Raw genomic sequence first — 20,881 nt, forward strand, 5'->3', positions numbered from 1 at the left:
TTTGCTAACTGGAAGTCCTGGGAAGAAGAATCAATTATGAATGAAGATAAAAAGAAACTTGCAATTTTCTAAGGGGTTGTCAATGTAACCTTGCTGCATTTTGGGAACTTCTCCATTTTCTTAATACTTAGGAGTCTGTTATCTGCCTTACATGTGTGTAATTAACCCCAAATAGGAAGTGCTGTTCTGAAAAATGGCCAAACCCTCTGCCCCCAACTCATCCTGTCAAGTGCCAAAGGGTTACTGCACAAGATCATCCTCAAGTCATAGAAACAAGAACCTTGATGATTTGGCTTTTCCCCTGTTGTCTATCCTAAGACTCACTCACTCAATCATATAGAAATCTGTTTACTGTCCCTCTGGGGAGTCTTTGCCTCATTAGTTGAGATTCCACTGCTGGCAAACTCAAGGAATATTCCATTTCTATTTCTTGTCTCTTATTTCTGGCAATTCTTGGAGGACCTAAGAAAGAACCACAGGGTGGTCCCCAGGATTCCTGAAGTACAGTCTCTGAGAATTAATTTGTTGAGTTCTGAGGAGAGATAAGAAAGAACATCATAGAAGATTGGAATCAGGAAATTTGGTTGTGGTGAACCTTCTTCACAGAGCGATGGCCTCATCACACTTTTACCATTATCAAGAAATTAGAGGAAGCAGACAATGCAGTACAGAATCCTGGGCCTCAAGTGAGAAATGCCAGAGGGTAAATCCTACCTTAGACAGTTATTAGCTGTGCACCTTGAAAAACACTTAACCTCCATTTTGCCGGGTTTTTATTTACAACGCCGGCTTCTTAATGCTAGTCCGTCCTCTTACTCACCAGTCCAACGCGTGGTGAGTCTTCGGGGTACCTCCGGCCCCCACTCTTTGATGGGGGAAGAACCAGACAGAGCGCCTGAGGTGGGTCATGAGTCTTTATTCTTCTGTGATCACATTCCCGCTTCTCCCCACCTCTCAGCAGACACTTTTATCCCCCCTGTCCTCCCTCCCATGAACTCTTAAACAATGAGGGGCCGAGTTCTGTAACATTCCTTTATAATGGGATTATTTTATCCCTTCTGTCCTCCCTCCCATGAACTCTTAAACAATGAGGGGCCGAGTTCTGTAACATTCCTTTATAATGGGATTATTTTATCCCTTCTGAGTGACCACCAAGCCTCTTCCCCCCGCCCCCAACATCTCCCCCTTTCTGTTTTACAAGGTTATCACTTGGTGTGACCTTAAGCGGTGCTGAGGTTAGCCTTAAGCGGTGTCATTTCTACTGGCCTCTGATAGCCGGGGGCGAGGAACCCTGTCTTAGGTCATCTCCTTCAACCCAGGACCTTGCCCGTCCTAGGCGCCCGACACCCTCAGGGCCTGTCTTAGGTGGCTGGGTGAGGAGAAGTTGCCCGTCTTGGGGTTTACCTCGTCTTACCCCTAGGTGTCACATGTCATGCATGGCGGCTAGCCAGACTTGGGGATCCTCCCCCGTCTCCATGGCCATGAAGGCTTTCTGAGTAAGAAGCATATAGCCCCTCTGTTAGCTAGGCGGCAGAAACAGACAACAAGTAGGGTGATTCCCAGAATCAGCGTCCTTGTTCACCCTCAAGGGGGTACCCTCCCGCCATCTGGCAATCCCTCCATGGTATGGGATCCTCGATGTCTTCCCCTGTGGCCACACATGAGGGGCCCCACCGAGGCAGAAGGGAGCCCCATCGATGTATTGGTCACTAGCAGGCGAGGGTAGATCGGGGAGTTCTGTGCTACCGGAAGGGGAGAGGGAATAACTCGGAGTATTCCCCATGTCGGATTTCCTTCAGATGGAGCACCTCCAAGGATCCCTACGACGATCAGAAGGCCTGAAAAAGAAAGAAATTCCTCTCACCCCGTAGGGTTGGGCATTAATCAAGGTCTCTTTAACCTCGTTCACAAATGAGAGGGGTGTCTGATCTGCTCTCTGCTTCAGCCCAACCAACTTCTGTGTGGCTCTCCCCCCTTTCATGGCTCCAATCTTATCCCAAGCTGCAACATGTGTTTCTTTAACAGTCTCTAGCTCAAACTGGCCATACTGGGCCTGAACGGCAGGGTCAGTATAGGCTCCAGTTCCACACAGGAGGTCAATGGCTAAATCCAGGGGAGTATAACCCCGGGATTTTGCCTGCTTAGAGGCCTCTCTGCGGGCCTGAGCCTTAAAGCTAAATATGAGGAGGCATCCAGGCACGCGGCTGCAATTTCGTCAAAGTCAGCAGGGGTCCAAGGGTGCGTAGCAAAGAGGTTTTGCATCAGTCTTTTTACATAAGGGGAGCTTGGGCCGTATTTAGTCACGGCCTCCTTAAGTTCCTCAAGCATCTTAAAAGGGACAGGGCGGTAGTCTCGGGCTCCGGTAAGGGGGTCCGTAAATACCGGGTAGAGGCCCCAGTCATCCCAGTCCACCTCCTCCCCTTTCTCTATAGCTATGGAGGCACTGGTGGCAAGTAGGCCGGATGGGCGGAGCCCTTGAGGGGATCTCTGAAGGGCGGACAAGGAACACGGGGGATTTTTTGCCTCTGTTTCCTGGCTGGGCCGCCAAGCCTGGGGCGCGGCAGCTGTCCAATCAGCGCGGACTTCTCCCTCCTCGTCAGCAGCCTCCCGGTCCCACCTACTCACGCTCCTCTTCCTGCCACCCCTGAGGACTGTTTGCACCCCTCCCTTCCCGCGCTCGGAAACTTCCGGCCCTGAATCTTCTCCCTGGGGGCCCCTTTTTCCCCCATTGTTTCTTCTAAGTTCCTCCCACGGATACAGGGGAGGGGGTGGCCTTCCCTCTTCCTCTGAGCCCTCTGAATCCGATCCCGCCAACGAGCTACCCACCTGAGTGCTGATTGTTCGTGCCAAAGTCACCTTCTGGGGATGCAGGGCTGCATCCACTATCTTATACACTGTAAAATCCTTGGGGGTCAGTTTTCCCGGGCAGGTGTCATCATAGGAGGCCATCTGCTGCCCTACCACCTTCCATTTATCTGGTTGGATCCCACTATGTTGCACCCAAGGGCAGATGTTCCAGATATTCTCAACAAAAGCACGGCACGTCTTGATAGGTAATTTACAGCCATGCTTAGCGCAGAGTTTATAAAGCTGCACTGCAACAGCCTCTTTTTCCTCCGGCTCAAAGGCGGGAATACTATTCCGGCCCCCCATGCTGTCTACTAGCCGAGGCTGCAATCCTAACAGGTGGCAGAACTGCAAAGTTCCCGTTCGGCAAAAGAGAAGGAGGAAGCAGGGCACAATCAGACAGGCCAGCACGGCAAGGAGCGTGATTAGAGCAGAAGGAGAAAGGGGAGAGAAAGAAAGCATAGTCAACACAATAGGGGTATGTCCTTCAGGCAATATCTGAGAGTAAACGCCCTCTCCTTCCTCCCGGTCGGAAACGACCGAGGCTGTCTGGAGAATCCGACCAGCGGATTCAGACGTTCCCTAGCAAAATCAGGTCCCGGGTTTCGGCACCACTTGCCGGGTTTTTATTTACAACGCCGGCTTCTTAATGCTAGTCCGTCCTCTTACTCACCAGTCCAACGCGTGGTGAGTCTTCGGGGTACCTCCGGCCCCCACTCTTTGATGGGGGAAGAACCAGACAGAGCGCCTGAGGTGGGTCATGAGTCTTTATTCTTCTGTGATCACATTCCCGCTTCTCCCCACCTCTCAGCAGACACTTTTATCCCCCCTGTCCTCCCTCCCATGAACTCTTAAACAATGAGGGGCCGAGTTCTGTAACATTCCTTTATAATGGGATTATTTTATCCCTTCTGAGTGACCACCAAGCCTCTTCCCCCCGCCCCCAACACCATTTGCCTCAGTTTCCTTAATTATCAAATGGGAATAATAATGACTGAACTTGAAAGGTTAAAATCATGATAAAGTGACATATTGCAAAGAAAGCACGGGGCATAGCAGCTGGCCAATAATAGATGAAAACACATCCTTTCTTTCATTACACACTATCTGTCCTAGATATCAGAAACATTATTAAGGAAGATTAAGGACAAATTTGCTATAAATGGGAAACTGAGAATGGTGAACTACAGATATATTCTTATTGAAAAGGACAATATTCCAAATACCAGACCCATCCGACAGACTCGGGGTTGCACTAAAAAGTTCCCTGAAGAGTCTTCAGACATCTGACAAAACTCATGTCCAAAGAGAAGATAAACTGAACTGTCTCTGAGACTGGTTACATATCAGAGATGCTTCCAAAATGATTTGATCTTTGACTTGAAGCTTCTTAAAACTGGTCAGAGGAAGCTTCAGGAGGAACAAAGCAAGAATCTCAGGTTCCTAGCCAACAATGCAAGGATATTTTCAGGAAACCCAGACTTTTGAAGGAGACAGGAACTTGGCCACAGGAAACATGAACGTTTCAATCTAAATTAATCTAGTGTTCCAAACCAGAAAGGAATGAAGACATTCCCATTGACTGCAGACTCAGGGTTACCAGTGGAAGCATCCTCACCCATGGAGAGCAGGTTCCGGGCATTCTCTAGCATGACCTTCTTGTACAACTTCTTCTGATGAGGGTCCAAGAGACTCCATTCCTCCTGGGTGAAGTCCACAGCCACATCCTTGAATGACACCAACTCCTAAACCATCAAAAGTCATCAAATGAAGAGCTAAAAGACTCCTCAGAACTAAAGAGTCCAGCTCTCATCAATTCTAGGAGGAAACTGAAGCACAGAAAGGGATTTGTCCAGAGGTCAAACCCCACATGAGAGGCAGACAGCTCTGGAAGGCACAGTCAATAAGTGACTGATGGGATTTTGAGACAAGCATTTTATATGTTCAGTGAGAATAAAACTGAGAAATGTCTTGCAATGAAAGGTGTCTCCCTGTGGCATCAGACCACAAATTTGTTTTCTATCTGTGAGGTAGCAGATGAATGTATGGAGGTAAAAGGGGACGGGTGATGGGAAATTCTTCCTTATAAGACCACATACGAGATGTAGTTTCGGACAATGATGGTATAAGTCAGAAAGATAAAAGAAAATTACCCATGTGTGCTAAAATTTTGTAGAAGTTCTCTTTGCAGTGGGAAAGGTACAAAAATATCAGGGATGCCTATCCCTTGAGAATGACTGAACAAGTTGTAGTAGTATATGAAATGTGATGGAACATGGCTGTGCTGTGTGAAGTGATAAGCTCTAAGATTTTGGAAAAACATGGAAAGACTTGCAAGAATAATGAAGAATGAAATGAGCAGAACCAGGAGAACATTGGACACAATACTGTTTGAAAAATGACCTTGACCAAATATAATTTTTCTATTATAAATACCCAAGATAACATAAATGACATATGAATAAAGATGCTATCTGTTAGCAGAGAATGAACTGATGAAAAGGATTCCAAACATCTTGAAGAGTAATTTGGAACTAAAGCTCAAATGGTTAAAAATTGTGCATATCCATTGATCTCGGAATATTACTGCTGGGTCTATTACCAAAAGACATTCAAGAAAGGGAAAAAGATCTGTTTGTACAAAAACATTTATAGCATCTCATTTTGTAGTGGCTGAGAATTAGGAAAGAAGAAGATATCTATCAACTGGGGAATGGAAAAATTACTTTGGTACATGAATGTACCACATGTGAACAAATATTACTGTGGTATAAGAAATAACAGGTTATGTATAAAAATGACTAGAATGGAAATATTTTTCATGATTGCACATATATAGCCCATATCCGATTATCATTTCAGGGAGGGTAGTGAGGAGGGACAGACAAGGTTAGAGTATAGAACTGAAAATTTTATGGGGCGGATAGGTGGTGCAGTAGATAGAGCACCAGCCCTAGAGTCAGTAGGACCTGAGTTCAAACCTGGCCTCAGACACTTAATAAGTACATAGCTATAAGGACTTCGGCAAGCCACTTAACCCCATTTGCCTTGTAAAAACCTAAAAAAAAACCCAAAAAAACTGAAACCTTTTTTTAAAATTATTAAATTCTTTCAAGATATCATTTAGGGAAATATATTTTCAAAAAAGAAATTTTGAGAGTCCTGAGAAGTATTATGTGATCTTGACACACAAGGACAGGAGCAACACCCAGAGGACAGTGTCTGCTCTGAGGACAAGACCACAAAGGACAAGAGCTGTTTCTGCCTTCTGGGTTCTGTCTGTGAAGGGTCTTTTCTGGAACCTTGAGGTGAAATGAGTATAACTTGGTCAAAGAAACCAGAAAGAAGTGGGAATGGGGGTGTGGGGAGAATGTGTGTGTTGCTATGTGTGCCTTTGTGTATGAGAGAGAGCCCCTATGCTAGGCAGGCAGGGAGAGGAAAGACCAGATGTCTAAGAAAGAATTATTCATGAAGTGGTCCTTGAAAGTTAGTTACAATATGGGAGAAATTAAAAATAAACAGGCAGGGCACCAATTTTGAGTGTGGGGGGGGGTCTCAGTGCTCAAGACCCCAAGGCCCAAACGAATCAGTTTAAACCACAGAAGAATGCAGGGCAGTGTGGCGACTCCTGCATTCTATTTCATGATTACTTTTTGGTAAAGGATCAATAAGGAAGGCATTGCCAAATGTCCTAGACCATTCCCCGTGTCTATAGAAATGGGTTGGGTTGCTCCCCTTGTTCTAGTCTGGGGTTAGATTGTACTCACCTGAGGTGGGGTGCTGAGGCTCCCTGGGGCCATTCCCTATGAATCCAGGCTCCCTAGGTAGGCAGCAAAGTAATCAAAGTAATTCCTCTTTCTAATGTTCCTCTACCTTGCCCTTGGTCTTTCCATACCTTGGAGTTCAGCCTCCCCCACACATTGTGGACACAAATGAAACAACCAAAATTCTTACTATGAGAGCTCACACTGAAGCAAGGTTTAATTCTCTGACTTCCCAGTCTGGGAAAGCTCCACCCTTCTAAGAATTAAAAAAAAAAAAACCCAAAACCCACCCCACTCCCCTAGTCTTAGTCCCATGGTGCCCACCTTTGTGTTCATATTCTGGTGATTATTATTGCTGAACCTTTATATTAAAACTGTTCTAACTTATTTTCTACTGTGGGGTCTGCATTTGACTCAGTACCCACTTGGGCCTCTAAAAGCTGAACTGGAAGTTAGGATTCTAGAGAGGGAGAGGCCTTTCCTTCTCTTCTGGAAGGCTAACTAACAGGGATTTATAAAGGGCCAGGCCCTGCCCCAGCATTGAGACTCCAACTTCCAAAGGAAGGGAGTCAAGCAGACAGCAGGGAGGATCAGGTTTGGTAATGAAGATGATCCAAAAAAGGAAGACTACCTCCCACCCTCCTTTTAGTCCTCCCCTTTTTTGCCCCTCCTCTGCCCATCCTCCTACAGACCCATTTAGCATAAGAGGCAGGAAATCTCAGTTGGGATGTGACCAGGCAGAGCTTCACTGACTTCTGGGTCAGGGCTCTCCCTCCAACTGCTCCTTTGCCTTCCCCACATCTCTCTCCCCAGCTAAAGTATACCTGGACCACAGACTAGACAGGAGCCAAGCCAGGGAAGTCTGAGGCTGGTGAAGCTCTGGAATGGAGCCTCCAGAAAATGAGCAGGGGAAGCCAGAGGCTGGGAGGGAAAATCTGGTCTGGAATTCATGCTGAGCCCTCAGAAAGAAGTTGAGGCAGACAGGTAGGAGAGTTGGGTAAGGGGGACCAGAAGGATAATCTGGCAGACATTCTAAAAGACCTCCTGGCTTGAAGTTCAGGGATTGACAGAAGGTTGCAGGTGGACCCTGAGTCTGGGAAGGCAGGAGGATTGTGTCCTGAAGTTTAACAAGGAAGCAGGGAGGCCTGCTGGGACCTCTGGGAGAACCTAGGCTAGGAAACTGGAGATAGAGAGATACATGTACAGGGTCTGATGGGGACACAGTCCAAGAGCCACGGGTTCAGATGAGGAGCTGGAGAATAGGAAAGTACAGAGGACTGGAGCAGAGTGTGATCCATAATCCAGGCTGGACCTTAGCTCGTGCCTGTTCCCCTGGGAATCCTGCTCCAAGAATGCTCCCTAGCAGTTCTCCATGAACCCTAGATGATTTACGCAATGCCAGATAAGGATCCTGAGAACAGAGGGAGTTTCCAAAGCACACGGAAATGGCTATGTGACTTGGGGAGCAGAGTTATCATTCCTTGTGGCCTTTTGAGCAACAAAAAAACTCATGTGTCTTTATTCAGCACCCCGTGAAGCCCTGCCAATGAAGCAGGCCATCCGTGGCAGGAAGGGGCATTGGTTACTATGTGCAAGGTGGGGTCCTAGGGAGGGGAAGGCAAGACTCCTGGATTCAGCAAGGGAGAGGGGTTGGAAGGCAGGACAAATGAATTTCTAACCAAAAGGTGAGGACAGGGAAGCAGGCCACCTGAGTCCTGATAGGAAGGTTATAATCAAACCTCCTGGATTCTTAAGGGCAAAATTCCAAGTCTGGGAAAAGTGTGATCTAATTGAAAACAGGGAGGGTGAGCCAGGAAGTCTGGAAGGGATTAGGTCTCTGGATTACAATTAGGGGCATGGGGGAGGGTGGGCTCATCCCGTAGCTTGGTTGGAGGGAGGGCTGCTCCAGGCAGACCTGGAAGACTCTCAACGTAAAGTTGGATTAAGGAGAATTACACCCAAGGGCAAAAGGAGCCAGCAAAGGCCGGAAAGCAGAGCATTCTCAGTTCAAAGCCCGCCTGCTCCCCCCAGCCTGCTCTGGGAGGGTCTTCCTTGTCCCACGGTGCAGCCTCCGAAGTCCCAGATCCTCTAACCACAGCCAGGGCCAGGGCCCTGCTCTCCATCGCCGGAAATGCCTTTTCTTCTCCTAGAGGACGTGGCGCCTACGAACGTCAGCTGAGTCACAACTACGGCCTTCCGTGGCTTCGAGGCGAGTGACATGGGGCACGGATGATCGCGGGCCCATGGCCAACTCCGGGCCGTCTCTCGGGAATTCAGGCACAGTAACCGCCGGAGAGGCCTCCGTGCACGCGGCTGCAGCCGGCCGGCCAAGGGGCTCGGAGTCCGCCTTCGGGGCGGCCGCCTCGGGCTGCGGCGCCCCGTGCCCCCGGGCCGAGGCCTCCCGGCCCGGCCGCGCCCCCAACGCGCTTGGCTCCTCCCCGGACGCCCCCGGAGCCCCCGAGGCAGAAGCACCGCGGCCGGGCGGCCTGGCCGGCCCCTGGGGGCCACGGGCTGCGGACACCGCGCGGCCCCGCGCCCCGCCCCGGAGAGCCCCGCCCCACGCAGCCCCACTCACGCGCCGGAAGGAAGGCCGGACCGGACGTCCCGCCCCTTTCCTGGGCGCCACTTCCGGCCCCGGGCTTGCCGCCCTCCGGGCGCCCCCGGCTCCGCCGTCTCGGCCGCGCGTTGGCGCCTCTAGGCTCCAAGGGGTTCGTTCTCCGCCGCCGCCCGCGGGAGGCTCGGGCCGGGGTGAGTGGGGGCCGCCTGGAGGGGGCCGGGGAGGAGCCGCGGCCTGGGGCCCGGCCCGGCCCGGCCTGCGGCACTGTGCGGGAGGACGGAAGCTGCGAGTGCGACTGCGCCTGCGTCCTGTGGTGCCGCGCCCCGCCCCGCCCGAGCGGAAGCTTTCATTGGCCAGCCAAGGCGGAGGGGCGGGGCCTGAGAGCCCTGACGTCATTTACCCAGAGGGTAAAACAGTTATTGAAAGAATATATGGGGGGCTAGTTGGCCATAAAGCAGCGGCCCTGGAGTCAGGAGCGCCTGGGTTCAAATCCGGCCTCGGGCACTTAATAATGACTAGCTGTGTGGCCTTGGGCAAGCCACTCAACCCCATTGCCTTGCAAAAACCTAAAAAAAAAAAAAAGAAAAAGAAAGAATATGAAAACGCCAAAGAATATTGTAGCAAAATTCCAGAATGATGAGATAAAAGAGAAAATATTGCAAGTAGCCACAAAGAAACAATTTAAATACCAAGGAGTCACAGAAAGGGTTACACAGGACCTGGCTGCATCAACATTAAGGGATCGAAGGGCCTGGAGTGAGATATTCCTGAAGAGCAAGGGAGCTTGGAATGTAGCCAAGAATCCATTATCCAGAAAACAGAGCCTTCTCTTCCAGGGAAAAAGGTGGATATTTAATGAAATAGGAGACTTCAAACTTTTCCTGATGAAAAGACCAGAGCTTGATAAAAAATTTTGACTTCAAACAGGAGACTCAAGAAAAACATGAAAAGGCAAAAAAAAAAAAACAATGGGGGGGAGAGAAAAAAAAAAGAACTTCTGTTTCATATAAGATGAAATTGGCTATATCCCTACCTGGGAAAAAGACTTTTTAACAACTTGAGAATTGTAGCTCTATTAAAGAGAATTTAATTAGCCAGAAGAAATGGACACTCATGATTTACTCAAGAAACTGTTATCCAATAAGATGAAATGGGCTATATCATTTCCTGGGAGACATTCTAATAACTCTCAATAAATGTAATTCTACTAGGAAAAATATGCTTAGCCAGAAGTGATGGACACTCATGAACTTTTTGTGACTAAGAATAATTTAAAAACAATACCTGGGGTGGCTAGGTGGTGCAGTGGATAATGCACCAGCCCTGGAGTCAGCAGTACTGGAGTTCAAATCCCTCCTCAGACAATTAACTAGCTGTGTAGCCTTTGGCAAGACACTTAACCCCATTGCCTTGCAAAAAAAAAAAAGGATAGTAAAGAGATGGGAGGAGGGAGGAGACTGAATGGGGTATATCTCGTTACATTAAGAGGTACAAAGGACTTATTGCATTAGAGGAGAAAAAGGGAGGAGGTGAGAACCACCTGAATCTTACTCTCTTCAGAGTGGCTTAAAATCAACATAAATACACTCAGTTAAGTTACAAAACTTATCTTGCCTTTAAAGTGTTAAAAGTGGAGGGGGAGGAAAGGGGAAAACAAGAGAAGGAAAGGAAGGAAGAAGGGGGAAAGGGGAAAAATGGGAGAGGGGCTTGGATATAGGAGAGCAAACACACTTAAGGTGGCAGTATTCAGAAACAAAATACAAGGCAATGTGGAGAAAGGGAAAAAAGGGGAAAGGAAGATAACATGAAGGACAATAAAGGGTTAGTAATTACAACTTTCAATGTGAATGGGATGAACTCTCCCTTAAAATGTAAGCAAATAGCAAAGTGGATTAAAAACCAGAATCCTATAATATGCTGCTTACAAGAAACTCATTTGGGGGCAGCTAGGTGGTGCACTGGATAGAGCACTGGCCCTGGAGTCAGGAGTACCTGGGTTCAAATCTGGTCTCAGACACTTAATAATTACCTAGCCGTGTGGCCTTGGGCAAGCCACTTAACCCCATTTGCCTTGCAAAAACCTAAAAAAAAAAAAACAACTCATTTCAAGCAGAGAGATACATATAGAGTAAAGGTAAAAGGTTAGAGCAAAATGTATTTTGCATCAGCTGAAGTGAAAAAAAGCAGGGGTAGCAATCCTTATCTCAGACAAAGCAGCTGCAAAAATAGATAGCATTAAAAGAGATAAGGAAGGAAACTATATCCTCCCAAAAGGTACCATAGGCAATAAAGTGATTTCAGTACTAGATATGTATGCAGCCAATAGTATAGCATCCAAATTCTTAGAGAACATGTTGAAGGAAGACATAGACAGCAAAACTCTATTAGTGGGAGACCTCAACCTCCCACTCTCAGACTTAGATAAATCTAACCAAAAATTAACAAGAAGGAAGTTGAGGTAAATAAGATTGTTAGAAAACCTAGACATAATAGACTTATGGAGGAAATTGAATGGGGATAGAAAGGAATATACTTTCTTATCTGCAGTACATAAAACTTACAGAAAAACTGACCATGTACTAGGACATAAAAACCTATTGATCAACTGCAGGAAGGCAGAAATAGTGAATACATCTTTCTCAGATCACAATGCAATAAAAATCACATGCAATATTGGGCCAGGGTGATATAGACCCAAAATTAATTGGAAACTAAATAACCTCATTTTAAAGAATGAGTGGATCAAACAACAAATTTTACAAATAATTATTGGATAGTCACAATAATGAAACAACATACCAAAATCTATGAGATACACTCAAGGTGACTGTCAAGGATATAGTATATTTTTAAAAGCATATACGAATAAATTAGAGAAAGAGGAAATGAATGAACTAAATATGGAACTAAAAAAATTAAAGAACAAATTAAAAACCCCCAGTTAAATGCCAAATTAGAAATTCTAAAAGTTAAAGGAGAAATTAATAAAATGGAAAGCAAGAAAACTATTGAACTAATAAGCAAAACGAAGTGCTATAAAAAAACAATAAAATTGATAAACCTCTGGTCTATTTGATTAAAAAAAGAAACCAAATGGCTAGTATCATAAATGAAAAAGGTGAACTCACCACCAATGAGGAGGAAATTAAAGTAATAATGCAAAATTATTTTGCCAAAGTCTATGCCAATATATTTGATAATCTAAATGAAATGGATGAATAGTTATAAGTTGCCTAAGTTAAATGAAGATGAAATTAAATACTTAATCCTATCTCAGAAAAAAATTCAACAAGCCATTAGTGAATTCCATATGAAAAAAATCTCCACACCAGATAGATTCACAAGTGAATTATATCAAACATTTAAGAAACAACTGGTTCCAATAAATAGTTGAGGACAAAATTATGCCTAACTTTCTATGACACGAATATGGTGCTGATACCTAAACCAGGAAGACTTAAAACTGATAAAGAAAATTATAGACCTATGTCCCTGATGACTATAGATACAAAAATCTGAAATAAAATCTTAGCAAGAGGACTACAACAAGTTATCACTAGTTTAATACATTATGACCAAGTAGTGTTCATCTCAGGAATACAATGTTGGTTCAATATTATGAAAACAGTTTAGTATAATCAATTACATAAATAACAGACCTAGCAAGAATCATATGATCATATCAATAGATGCTGGAAAAGCTTTTGACAAAATACAAAACCCATTCCTACTAAAAGCACTAGAGAGCATAGGAATAAATGGATTATTCTTTAGAATAAGAAGCAGTATCTGAAACCATCAACAAGCATTATATGAAATGGGAATAGGCTAGAGGCATTCCCAATAAAAGCAGGAATGAAACAAGGATGCCCATTATCACCACTACTATTCAATATTGTATTAGAAATGTTAGCTTCAGCAATAAGAAAAAACTCCACCATTAGATTTTTTTTTAAGATTTTATTTTGAGTTTTACAATTTTTCCCCTAATCTTACTTCCCTCCCCCCACCCCCTATGGAAGATTTACATTGTTTCCATGGTATACATTGATCCCAAATGAATGTGATGAAACAAATCACATCCTTAAGGAAGAAATATAAAGTAAAAGAGATAGATAGCAAGATCAGATAATAAGATATCAGTTTTTTTTCTAAATTAAAGGTAATAGTCTTTGGTCTTTGTTCAAACGCCACAGTTCTTTCTCTGGAAACAGATGGTATTCTCCATTGCAGACAGCCCAAAATTGTCCCTGGTTATTGCACTGATGGAATGAGCAAGTCCATCAAGGTTGACTATCACCCCCATGTTGCTATTAGGGTGTTCTGGTCTGCTCATCCCACTCAGCATCAGTTCATGCAAATCCCTCCAGGTTTCCCTGAATTCCTATCCCTCATGGTTTCTAATAGAACAATAGTGTTCCATGACATACATAGACCACAGTTTAAGCCATTCCCCAACTGAAAGACATTTACTTGATTCCCAGTTCTTTGCCAGCACACACAGGGCTGCTATAAATATTTTCATACAAGTGATGTTTTTACCCTTTTTTCATCATCTCTTCTGGGTATAGACCTAGTAGTGCTATTTCTGGATCAAAGGGTATGCACATTTTTGTTGCCCTTTGTGCATAGATCCAGACTGCTCTCCAGAAAAGTTGGATGAGTTCACAGCTCCACCAACAATGTAATAGTGTCCCAGGTTTCCCACAACCCTTCCAACAATGACCATTATCCATTCTAGTCATACTGGCCAGTCTGAGATGTGTGAGGTGGTACCTCAGAGAAGCTTTAATTTGCATTTCTATAATAAATAATGATTTAGAGCAATTTTTCATATGACTATGGATCGCTTTGATCTCCTCATCTGTAAATTTCCTTTGCATATCCTTTGACCATTTGTCAATTGAGGAATGGCTTTTTTTTTAAAAAAAATTTGACTCAGTTCTCTGTATATTTTAAAAACGAGTCCTTCATCACAAATACTAGTTGTAAAGATTATTTCCCAATTTACTACATTTCTTTTGATCTTGGTTACAGTGGTTTTGTCCATGTAAAAGCTTTTTTTTTTTAGGTTTTTGCAAGGCAAATGGGGTTAAGTGGTTTGCCCAAGGCCACACAGGTAGGTAATTATTAAGTGCCTGAGACCCAATTTGAACCCAGGTACTCCCGATTCCAGGGCCGGTGCTTTATCCACTGCGCCACCTAGCCACCCCTTCCATCTCTTCTTTAATCATAAACTGCTACCCTTTCCATAGATCTGACAGATAAACTGCTCCTTGGTCTTCTCGTTTGCTTATAATATTGTTTTTTATGTCTAAATCCTATATCCATTTAGATCTTATCTTGGTATAGGGTGTGAGGTGTTGGTCTAATCTATGTTTCTTCCATACTAACTTCCAATTTTCCCAGCAGTTTTTATCAAAGAGAGAGTTTTTATCCCAATAACTGGACTCTGGGTTTATCAAACATCAGGTTACTATAATCATTTCCTGCTATTGCACCTAGTCTATTCCATGGGTCTACCACTCTAGTTCTTAGCCAATACCAGATAGTTTTGATGACATGCATTATAATATAATTTTAGATCTAGTAGGGCTAAGCCCCCTTCTTTTGCACTTTTTCCCATTGAATCCCTGGAAATTCTTGACTTTTTATATCTCCGTATGAATTTACTTACCACTTTTCCTAACTCATTAAAGTAATTTTTTGGAATTTTGATTGGTAGGGCACTAAAAAGGTAGTTTAGTTTTGGTAGAATTGTCATTTTTATTTTATTAGCTCGACCTATCCATGACTAGTTGACGTTTCTCCAGTTATTTAAATTTGATTTTAGGGGGCGGCTAGGTGGCGCAGTAGATAGAGCACCGGCCCTGGAGTCAGGAATACCTGAGTTCAAATCTGGCCTCAGATACTTAATAATTACCTAGCTGTGTGGCCTTGGGCAACCCACTTAACCCCATTGCCTTGCAAAAATAAAAATAGTAAGTGCTGGTTGAATAGACAAATTAAAACTGATGAGACTCAAACATGATATTTCAAAAAAGGTAGAGAAATCTGATTTTATTGTTTTTTGTTGTTTTGCAATTGTTTACAAAAAGTTTCTGAGTCTGCCTTAGTAAGCAGACTCCCAGGTATTTTATATTGTCTGAAGATACTTTGAATGGGATTTCTCTTTCCAGCTCTTCCTGCTGTATCTTGCTAGTCATATATAGAAAAGTTGAGGATTTATGAGGGTTTATTTTATATCCTGCAACTTTGCTAAAGTTGCTAATTGTTTCCAGTAGTTCTTTGGATGATTTCTTGGGATTGTCTAGGTAGACCATCATGTCATCTGCAAAGAGTTTTGTCTCTTCCTTCCCAATTCTAACGCCTTCTATTTCTTTTTCTTCTTTAATTGCTGAAGCTAACATTTCTAATGCCATATTGAATAGCAGTAGTGATAATGAGCATCCTTGTTTCACCCTGATCTTATTGGGAATGCCTCTAGCCTATCCCCATTGAATATAATGCTTGTTGATGGTTTCAGATAGATACTGCTAATTATTCTAAGGAACAGTTCATTCATTCCTAAACTCTAGTGTTTTTAGTAGGAATGGGTGCTGTATTTTGTCAAAAAGCTTTTTCAGCACATATTAATATAATCATATAATTTCTGATATGTTTTTTGATCTAATTAATTGTCCTAACAGTTTTCCTAATATTGAACCAACCCTGCATTACTGGGATAAATCCTACTTGATCCTAATGTATTATCCCAATGTTAACTTGTAATAGTTTTGCTAAGATTTTTGCATCTCTATTCATCAGGGAGATAGGTCTGTAATTTTCTTTGTTTTAACTCTTCCTGGTTTAGGTATCAGCACCATATTGGTGTTATAGAAAGAGTTAGGCAGAGTTACATCTTTCCTTATTTTTCCAAAGTTTATATAGAATTGGAACCAGTTGTTCCTTAAATGTTTGGTAGAATTCACTTGTGAATCCATCAGGCCTTGGAGATTTTTTTGGGGGGGGAATTCAGTGATAGCTTGTTGAATTTCTTTTTCTGAGATAGGGTTGTTTAGGTATTTAATCTCTTCATCTAACCTGGACAACTTATATTTTTATAAATACTCATCCATTTCAGGGGCGGCTAGGTGGCATAGTGGATAAAGCACTGGCCTTGGAGTCAGGAGTACCTGGGTTCAAATCCAGTCTCAGACACTTAATAATTACCTAGTTGTGTGGCCTTGGGCAAGCCACTTAACCCCATTTGCCTTGCAAAAAAAAAACAACCTAAAAAAATACTCATCCATTTCACTTAGATTATCAAATTTATTGGCATAGAATTGAGTGAAATGATTCTGCATTATTACTTTAATTTCTAGAAGGGGGGGGGTTTAAGGTTCAATCACAACCCCCAGTGTATATAGATTAAACACCAAGATTTTTACTTATTTACAGGAGGTAAGATCAGAGGGCATGATGATAATCCAGATCTCCTTGATTCTAAGGTAAATTCTATATCCACTTCTGTGTCGTTACTCTTGCTAAGTACATGAATATGTCTAAAGAGAGATTCCAAAATGATTCCTAAAATCCAAGAATTGGACTCTTGAAGGCAATTGAGGTATAACTGACTATAACATGAATTGGTTCCAAAATCCCTTTGATAGAATACTCTCTAGTACCTTTTTGCCTATTAAAATATATTTGAGGGCAGCTAGGTGGCGTAGTAGATAAAGCACCAGCCCTGGAGTTAGGTGTACCTGGGTTCAAATCCGGTCTCAGACACTTAGTAATTACCTAGCTGTGTGGCCTTGGGCAAGCCACTTAACCCTGTATGCCCTACAAAAAAACCTTATATAATATATATATATATATATATATAAATATATGTATGTATGTATGTATATATTTGAATGCTCTGCTTTAGGGAAATTATTTGGAATAATGCTTCAAGGGCTATGATTGTACCCTTTGACCAGCAACAGTATTACCAAGCCTCTATTCCCAAGAGATAAGATAAGAGTAACAATCAGAGCACAATTTCTATTCTGAGAAGACTATAAAGAACAGGAGCTGATTTTGCCTTCTGGGCTCTGGCCTCAAAAGATTTTGTTGGACCTTCAGTTGGTGCTAGTAGAACTTGGCCAAAGAAACAAACGGGGAAGGGGAAAGGATGAAGTATGTGTGTTTATATGAGTGTGTATGTCTTTGTGCATGTGAGAGTGAAAAAGCCACTATGCTAGGCAGGCATTGAGAGCAAAGATAAGATTCCTAGGAAATAATTATTCATGAATGATGTGATGCTTAAAAAGATAGTTGTAATAAGGGAAAACATAAAAACAAACAAGAGGACACCAATTTTGGGTGTGGGGCCCAAGGGTCCAATAATCAGTTTAAACCATAGAAGAAAACGGGGTAGTGTGGTTACTCCTGTGTTAAATTCCATGATTAACTTTTGGTAAAGAAATGATCCCTAAGGAAGACGTTGCCAAGCTACCTGGACCAGTTCCTGTCTTTCAAAATGGATTTGGTTATTCCTGTTGGTCTAGTCTGGGGACAGATTGTACTCACCTGAGATTAGTAGCTAAAGCTCCCTGAGGCCATTCTCTTTGAATCCAGGCTCCCTAAGCAGCTAGTAAAGCAATTAAAGAGACTCCTTTTTCTCAAGATCCTCCATTTTGGTCATTCCTTACCATGGGGTCTTGCTTCCCCCACACTTTGTGAACTCACAAATATAACAGCCAAAGATTTACTCACAGAGCTCATACCTAGCCAGGAAAGGTTTTAAATCCTTGCCTTTCTAATAATGTTTGTCCTTCATTTGTGAAAAAGAGCACAACAGCAGGGAGGTGATGCCCGTGACAAGTACAGGAACTGGATTTGAATAAGGGGATGCTGTACTTAATCACTGGCCTCACTTTCTCCTCCAGAGCCATCTGGCTCCAGTGGCCTGATATGAATCAGCATGCCTGGAGATGGCCCTGGATGAGAAGCAATCAAAATTAAGTGACTTGCCCAAGGTCACACAGCTAATAAGCTTCAAGTGTCTTCAGCTAGATTTGAACTCTTGTCCTCCTGACTGCGCAAAGCCAATGTTCTATCTGCTGTGTCACCTAGCTTCAAGCTTCTCCTTTCTATGAATTAAAAAAAAAAATAACCTTTCCTATCCACAATCTTAGTCCCAGGTAGTCTGCCTCTGTTTTCATATTCTAGATGATGGCTAGTTTTGAACCTTTATAATAAAACTATTCTAACTTTACAACCTTGGTCCTCCATAGACTGAGATGGGGAGTGACAGGGCCTTCCTGGAGACAAGCCTAAACATATTTTATAAGGGGATAGGTCCCAAAGACCTAAGACATGCAAGCACAGAATTGGCTTCCAGGAGGCAGAGTGGTTTCAGCTCAAAGACATTGTGCTTTCAGCCAGTCCCCTCTGGGAGGGTCTTCCTAGTATCAGAAGCACCAATGTGTGCAGCTCTATATCTTGATTTACCACAAATTCTTAACTTCTCAACATATCTGACAGCTATTCTGTAATCCTAGATTATTTATGTTAGGACACTTTATGTTAAGTCATTTACCCAATTTGATCTTTTCTTTGGACATTGTATAAGATGTTGTTTGTATCTAGTTTTTGGCAAACTCTTTTCCAGTTTTCCTAGCAAGTTTTGACAAATAGGTCTTCAATTTACCAAACAATGAATTCTAATGACTAGTCAATGACTAGTGCGTGTTTACCCAATATATCTCATTGCTCCAACATTAGATTTCTTAGCTACAGATTATTTTATTACAGCTTTATAACACAGCTTGAAATCTAATATTTGCAGACTATCTTCCTTCATATTTTTTCCCATTAACTCCCTTAATTTGATTTACATTTTGTTCTTTCAGATGAATGTTTAAATTATTTTTTTCGAGCTCTATAAAAAAATTTTTGCAATTTGATTGGTATATCATGAATTAAATATATTTATTTAGGTTGACTTCTCATTTTATCACACAAGTTCAGCCTACCCCAAGCAAATGATATTTTTTCCAATTGATTAGAATTGTTTTCAAGTGAAAAGTGCTTCTAATTATGATCATATAGCTCCTGGTTTATCCTGGCAGATAGAATTCCAAATACTTCATAGTATTGTCCTAGAATAGGTTCAGCCCAAGAGAGATGACTACAGCTTGGAAAGTATTGGGGTTTCATCAGGTCCAGTGATCAACCACGAAAGATTTGTTCAGAGGCAGCTGGGTGGCACAGTGGATAGAGCACCGGCCCTGGAGTCAGGAGTACCTGAGTTCAAATCTGGCCTCAGACACTTAATAATTAGCTGTGTGGCCTTGAGCAAGCCACTGAACCCCATTGCCTTGCAGAAAAAAAAAAATATAAATAAATAAAGATTTGTTCAACTCAACAGCACAATAATCAAACAAGACAATTTATTTGGAAAATCAAAACAAAATTTTTTTAAAAAGAAAAGAAATGCAGTGAACAGAAGTGATATCATTTGGCAATTGTACAGTAGGAAGGTGCCTCTGAGTAAAAGCCTTTCCACATTGGTGACATTCTTAATGTTTCTTTGTAGTGTGGATTCTCTGATGTGCAGTAACATGGGCCCTCTGAGTAAAAGTCTTTCCACATTGATTACATTCATAAGGTTTCTCTCCAGTGTGAATTCTCTGATGATCAGTAAGATGGTACTTCTGTGTAAAAGTCTTTCCACATTGATTACATTCATACAGGTTCTCTCCAGTGTGAATTCTCTGATGTGCAGTAAGACGGTACTTCCGTGTAAAGGTTTTTCCACATTGATTACATTTATAAGGTTTCTCTCCAGCGTGGAAACTCTGATGCCTAGAAAGATTTGCTTTCTGGATAAAAGCCTTTCCACACTGATTACATTCATAAGGTTTCTCTCCAGTGTGAATTCTTTGATGTTCAGTAAGACTAAATTTCCATGTAAAAGCTTTTCCACATTGACTACATTCATAAAGTTTCTCTCCAGTGTGGATTCTCTGATGTGCAGTAAGACTAAATTTCCATGTAAAAGCCTTTCCACAATGATTACATTCATAAAGTTTCTCTTCACTGTGGATACTCTGATGTCTATTAAGATGCACTTTCTGAGTGAAAGTCTTTCCACATTGATTACATTCATAAGTTTCCAATCCAGGATGGACTCTCTGATGTGCAGTAAGGCTACCCTTCCATATAAAAGACTTTCCACAGAGCTTACATTTATATGGTTTCTCTCTGGTTTGAATTTTCTCATGTGGAGCACAGAATTCGCTTCGGGGGAAGTCACAGGGACTGTCATTTATGACTCCTTGCTTCTGAGTTTCTTCCACTGAAAGATTCAGCTTTCCAGTAGTCTCCTTCATTTCAAATCTGTTCTCTATTTCTGAAAGAAACAAATATACTCACACTCCACACACATTTATATTGCAATCCCCTTCCCACAATTGGTAGAACTCATTTACTTTTTATTTCCTCAAGTAAAGAAACTTCAACTTTGCCTGAGAAGAACCAAATCATTTTTTGATATCCATAGCTCATAACCAAAGCCTGATTTAATTTACAAAGCATTGAACACAAAAGGACAGTGGTTACTGACAATAAACATGTGATGCCAGCAGGGCCAGCATTCTCATGACATGAAAACTCAGGTCATGAGTTCAGAAGGGCCTCTTGACTTCATGCACATCCCATCAGCTGACACTACGACACAAGA

At 42.8% G+C, this 20,881-nt stretch overlaps 2 protein-coding genes across 2 annotated transcripts in view; both read right to left on the reverse strand.

The window, feature by feature from the left end:
- Positions 1-20,881, reverse strand: part of LOC141497221 (uncharacterized) — a 42,641-nt gene that overhangs the window by 4,097 nt on the left and 17,663 nt on the right. Inside the window, 1 exon segment of the mRNA XM_074199869.1 lies at positions 19,684-20,551. Within this exon segment, the coding sequence (XP_074055970.1) occupies positions 19,684-20,551 (868 nt within the window).
- LOC141497210 (putative KRAB domain-containing protein ZNF788) lies at positions 329-9,135 on the reverse strand. Its single transcript, XM_074199857.1, has 3 exons — positions 6,615-9,135; positions 4,466-4,592; positions 329-532 (listed from the first exon to the last, which is right to left on the reverse strand). The coding sequence occupies exons 1-3, from the start codon at positions 6,645-6,647 to the stop codon at positions 438-440; spliced, it is 255 nt and encodes an 84-aa protein (XP_074055958.1). The 5' UTR covers positions 6,648-9,135; the 3' UTR covers positions 329-437.

Source organism: Macrotis lagotis, chromosome X, assembly GCF_037893015.1.
Source record: "Macrotis lagotis isolate mMagLag1 chromosome X, bilby.v1.9.chrom.fasta, whole genome shotgun sequence".
In the NCBI taxonomy this organism is placed as follows: domain Eukaryota; kingdom Metazoa; phylum Chordata; class Mammalia; order Peramelemorphia; family Peramelidae; genus Macrotis; species Macrotis lagotis.

Bases quoted from the DNA above. Each gene is read 5' to 3' on its own strand.
- LOC141497210 (XM_074199857.1), bottom strand. From the start codon at position 6,647: ATGGCCCCAGGGAGCCTCAGCACCCCACCTCAG. The intron at 4,593-6,614 runs GTGAGTACAATC...TTGATGGTTTAG, and splicing joins GCCTCAGCACCCCACCTCAG to GAGTTGGTGTCATTCAAGGA. The intron at 533-4,465 runs GTGAGGATGCTT...ATCTCTCCTCAG, and splicing joins CCGGAACCTGCTCTCCATGG to AACTCAACAAATTAATTCTC.